This window comes from Otolemur garnettii, unplaced genomic scaffold (genome assembly GCF_000181295.1).
Source record: "Otolemur garnettii isolate 467f Iridium unplaced genomic scaffold, OtoGar3 scaffold00128, whole genome shotgun sequence".
Lineage (NCBI taxonomy): Eukaryota > Metazoa > Chordata > Mammalia > Primates > Galagidae > Otolemur > Otolemur garnettii.
This window is the reverse complement of record NW_003852523.1, coordinates 1,339,825-1,343,150: the sequence shown is the minus strand read 5'-3', so window position 1 is coordinate 1,343,150 and position 3,326 is coordinate 1,339,825. Positions and strand designations below refer to the sequence as shown.

Here is a 3,326-nt window from a genome sequence, read left to right as displayed (position 1 = left end):
GCTACTGTCCACAAGGGAGTTCCTCCACGGTTCCCTACATGTTAAAGGGCAGCAGGAAGGTCTGAGCTTATGTGCCCATTTGCAAGAGTTTCTATACCTGCCAATTTTATGAAATTTGTGGAAAATGACATAGAACATAAGACTGATCATTTTAACAATTTTTAAATGTATAGTTCAGAGGTATTAAGCATACCCATGTTGCTGTGTGACTGTCACTACCATCAATCTCCAGAACTTTCTCATCTTCCCAAACTGATATTCTGCCCCCGTTAAACACTGACTCCCCTTTCTCTCCCCCCAGCCCCAGCACCCACCACTCTACTATGTCCCTGAAGTTGAGGATGCTCCAGGTCTCCGCAGGTGACCCAGAGAGTGCTCGTCTCTGGTGTCTCAGCTACTTCATTTAGCATGAAGTCCTCAGGTCCACCCACGCTGTGATGTGTCTCAGAATTCCCTTCCTTTCCAAGGCTGAACAGTATTCCATTTTATGTACAGACCATGTGTTTTTTTATTTTTTTGAGATGGAGTCTTACTTTGTCACCCTCAGTAGAGTGCCTTTGGCATCGTAGCTCACAGTAACTTCCAACTCTTGGGCTCAAGTGATCCTCTTGCCTCTCAAGTAGCTGGGACTATAGGTGCCCACCATATGCTGGGCTATTTTTAGAGATGGTGTCTCACTCTGGTTTAGGCTGGTCTCCAACTCCTGAGCTCAGGAGATCCACCTGCCCCAGCCTCCTGCTAGGATTACAGGCGTGAGCCACGGCACCCAGCCTCAGACCACGTTTTTGTTTATCGACTGATGGACATTTGAGTTGTTTTGCCTCTTGGCCATTGTGACCAGAGCTGCTATGCAGGACAGTGTTGAGTATCTATTTGATACCCCTATAATTCTAAGTAGGTTTTTCTGCAGGATTCTGGTAGAGGTGAACCCAAGAAATTTTCACAACTCTACATAGTCTCATTGTTTTAAATCTCATCAACTTACTCATCTTTTCCTTTTACGAAAAATTTTACCTTTGGCCTGAGAGTGTTCACAGAGGGGTATAAACCATCTGTCTATATCTATTTCCAGGGTGTTTATGCGTCATTGTTATATTTAATTTTAAATTTCAACTGATATTTATTTCAGTATAAGGTGTTAAGGGCACTATGTAAATGTTTCTCCAAATATTAAGCAATCATCCCAATGCCACTGGTTGATAATCAAACTGATATAACCAGTTGATTTGAAATGTGGAATTTACCATGTGTCAAATATATATGTAGTGGGGACTATTTCTAGGCTTTTGACTTTTTTCTCTTCTCTTCTGTTTATGTTTCTATTCTACTTCCAGAACCAGACTATTTAAAGTATTGTACAGGGCCTCTTCCTTATTTTGAAGATTTTTAATTATATTTTTCTAGTGCTTAGTGAATTCCCCTTTCATTCTTCCATGAAAGTTCTAGAGTCATTGCCGATACACACACACACACACACACACACACACACACACAGCAGACATCTGCTTTGGAGAAACCCAGGCGAGTGTACCTGAAGTACGGGTGGTCCTCAAAAAAGGCCTTCTCTCTCTGCAGAGCCTCAGCCAGGCTCAGCTGGTCCTGGATGTCCTGCTGGCCCCGGCACTTGACAATCATGTAGCCCTTCTTCAGGTGGCACACGAGGTTTCGTACCACGTCAACAACCTTATCTTCTGTGCCTTTGTCCACCAGATCAGGCTTTGTCAAGATTCCTGTGAACCAGAGCCTTCTGGTCAGAAATGTTCCCAGGCACAGTGGCAGAGGGGATGAAACTCACACCCCTGGCCACTGGCCTTCCAGGGTTCTCGTCACCCCTGCTGGAGGACAGATGGTGGCTCCTACAGAGCTCAGGGGCCCATGAAGCCCTCGTCCAGGAAGAGAACTGCAGGGCAGGCCGTGGGAAGATGGGTGTCCCCCACCAGCAGCTACAGCAGCTCCCCTGGGCCTCCCCACACAAGTCTGCTGCATAAACAGACCCTTCATCCTCCACAGACATTTGTGTTGTTTCCATCTCACATCATTCTTAGTGGATACAACTGGCTCCTTGATTTCACCCTCCACTCAGGGGCTCACTATCCTTTTTTAAGCGGGTAGGTAAGGGTGACCAGTCAACCTGTGACCAACAGGAGTCGGATGTGGCTCAATTCATCTAGTCTTGGTCGGCCCCTGCAAAGGTAGCAGGTCTTACCTGCTGGATGCGGGTCCCCCAATCCCCATGTATGCCAAGCAATGCCCACCAGACTCAATGGACACTTGCCCAGTCACTGGAAGACCACCTACCATGTTCGGGTCCCCCATTCCTACCTATGGTCCTATCCCCCTCCGGGTCCACCTCCTGAGCCATGCTCAGCGCCTCCGTGGTGGCGATGTCCACGTTACTGGGGACCACCACCAAGTTGATGGTCTCCTGCTTGGTGATGTACTTCTTGATGAGTTTCTTGATCTGTGAGAAAACAGGAGGAGGTGAGCACTGCAGAGGGGATGAAAACCGAAACAGGGCCTGACCTTACACTTGCCTCAGGTCCTAAGAGTCCCGTGAGTATTTCCCCAGAAGAAGTAACTATGGAGGAATGAACCCCAAAACTCAATCCTGGGAGCATCACCCATGGCAGAGTTAAGAGAAACCAAGTTCCCTGTGGCAGAAGCAGGGCTACAGGGGTAGGGAGGCCACGAGGCGTTCACTGGTAACCACAGCATGTCTAGGGTCACAACGGAAAATAAGATGCAACAAACTTCTTGACTCCATCCCTAAATTTCTCATTTGTAATGTGAGATTCACTGATTCACACTTTTCCTACATCTAATGCCATCTCTCCCCACATAAAATGCCTTAGTAAAACACACCAGTTTAGATATTCAGCAATGTGTAACTAGAACCAAAACCCAGTCATTATAAAATCACATATATATGTATATGTGTATGTATATAATGTATATAAACATAAAATTATTTCCGGTTTTGCCTGTTTATGTCACTTTCCCAAGGAAAATTTCCATCAAAATTGATGAAAGAGATTTCAACCAATGGACCCTCCAAATTCTCCCTCACACCTCCAATATGCACTCATTAAAACCCAGTCCTAGACTCTATTGCTAGATACAGCAGTCCCTCCTACTTCCCCCATACTCCACCCTATCCCAACCCCCAACCCCACCAAGGTCAAGGCCAAGGTTAGATGGAGTCTGAGGTGTACCTGGCGCCCAATGTCAGCAGGCTGATTGCCCACGGCCACCCTGGTTATGCCAGGAAGGTCTATGAGAGTCAGATCTGGGACGTGGGGTGAGCTGATCTCCAGGCTGATTAGCTC

At 46.7% G+C, this 3,326-nt stretch overlaps 1 protein-coding gene across 1 annotated transcript in view; it reads right to left on the bottom strand.

The window, feature by feature from the left end:
- Nucleotides 1–865: 865 nt before the first annotated feature.
- The window catches only part of MX1 (MX dynamin like GTPase 1), a 6,244-nt gene continuing 3,783 nt past the window's right edge, over nt 866–3,326 (bottom strand). The window contains exons 4-6 of the mRNA XM_023518096.1: nt 3,213–3,323; nt 2,323–2,461; nt 866–1,730 (exon numbers count right to left, since the gene is read on the bottom strand). Of these exons, the coding sequence (XP_023373864.1) occupies nt 1,408–1,730; nt 2,323–2,461; nt 3,213–3,323 (573 nt within the window). The 3' untranslated portion in view covers nt 866–1,407. The remainder of the gene's footprint in view (nt 1,731–2,322; nt 2,462–3,212; nt 3,324–3,326) is intronic.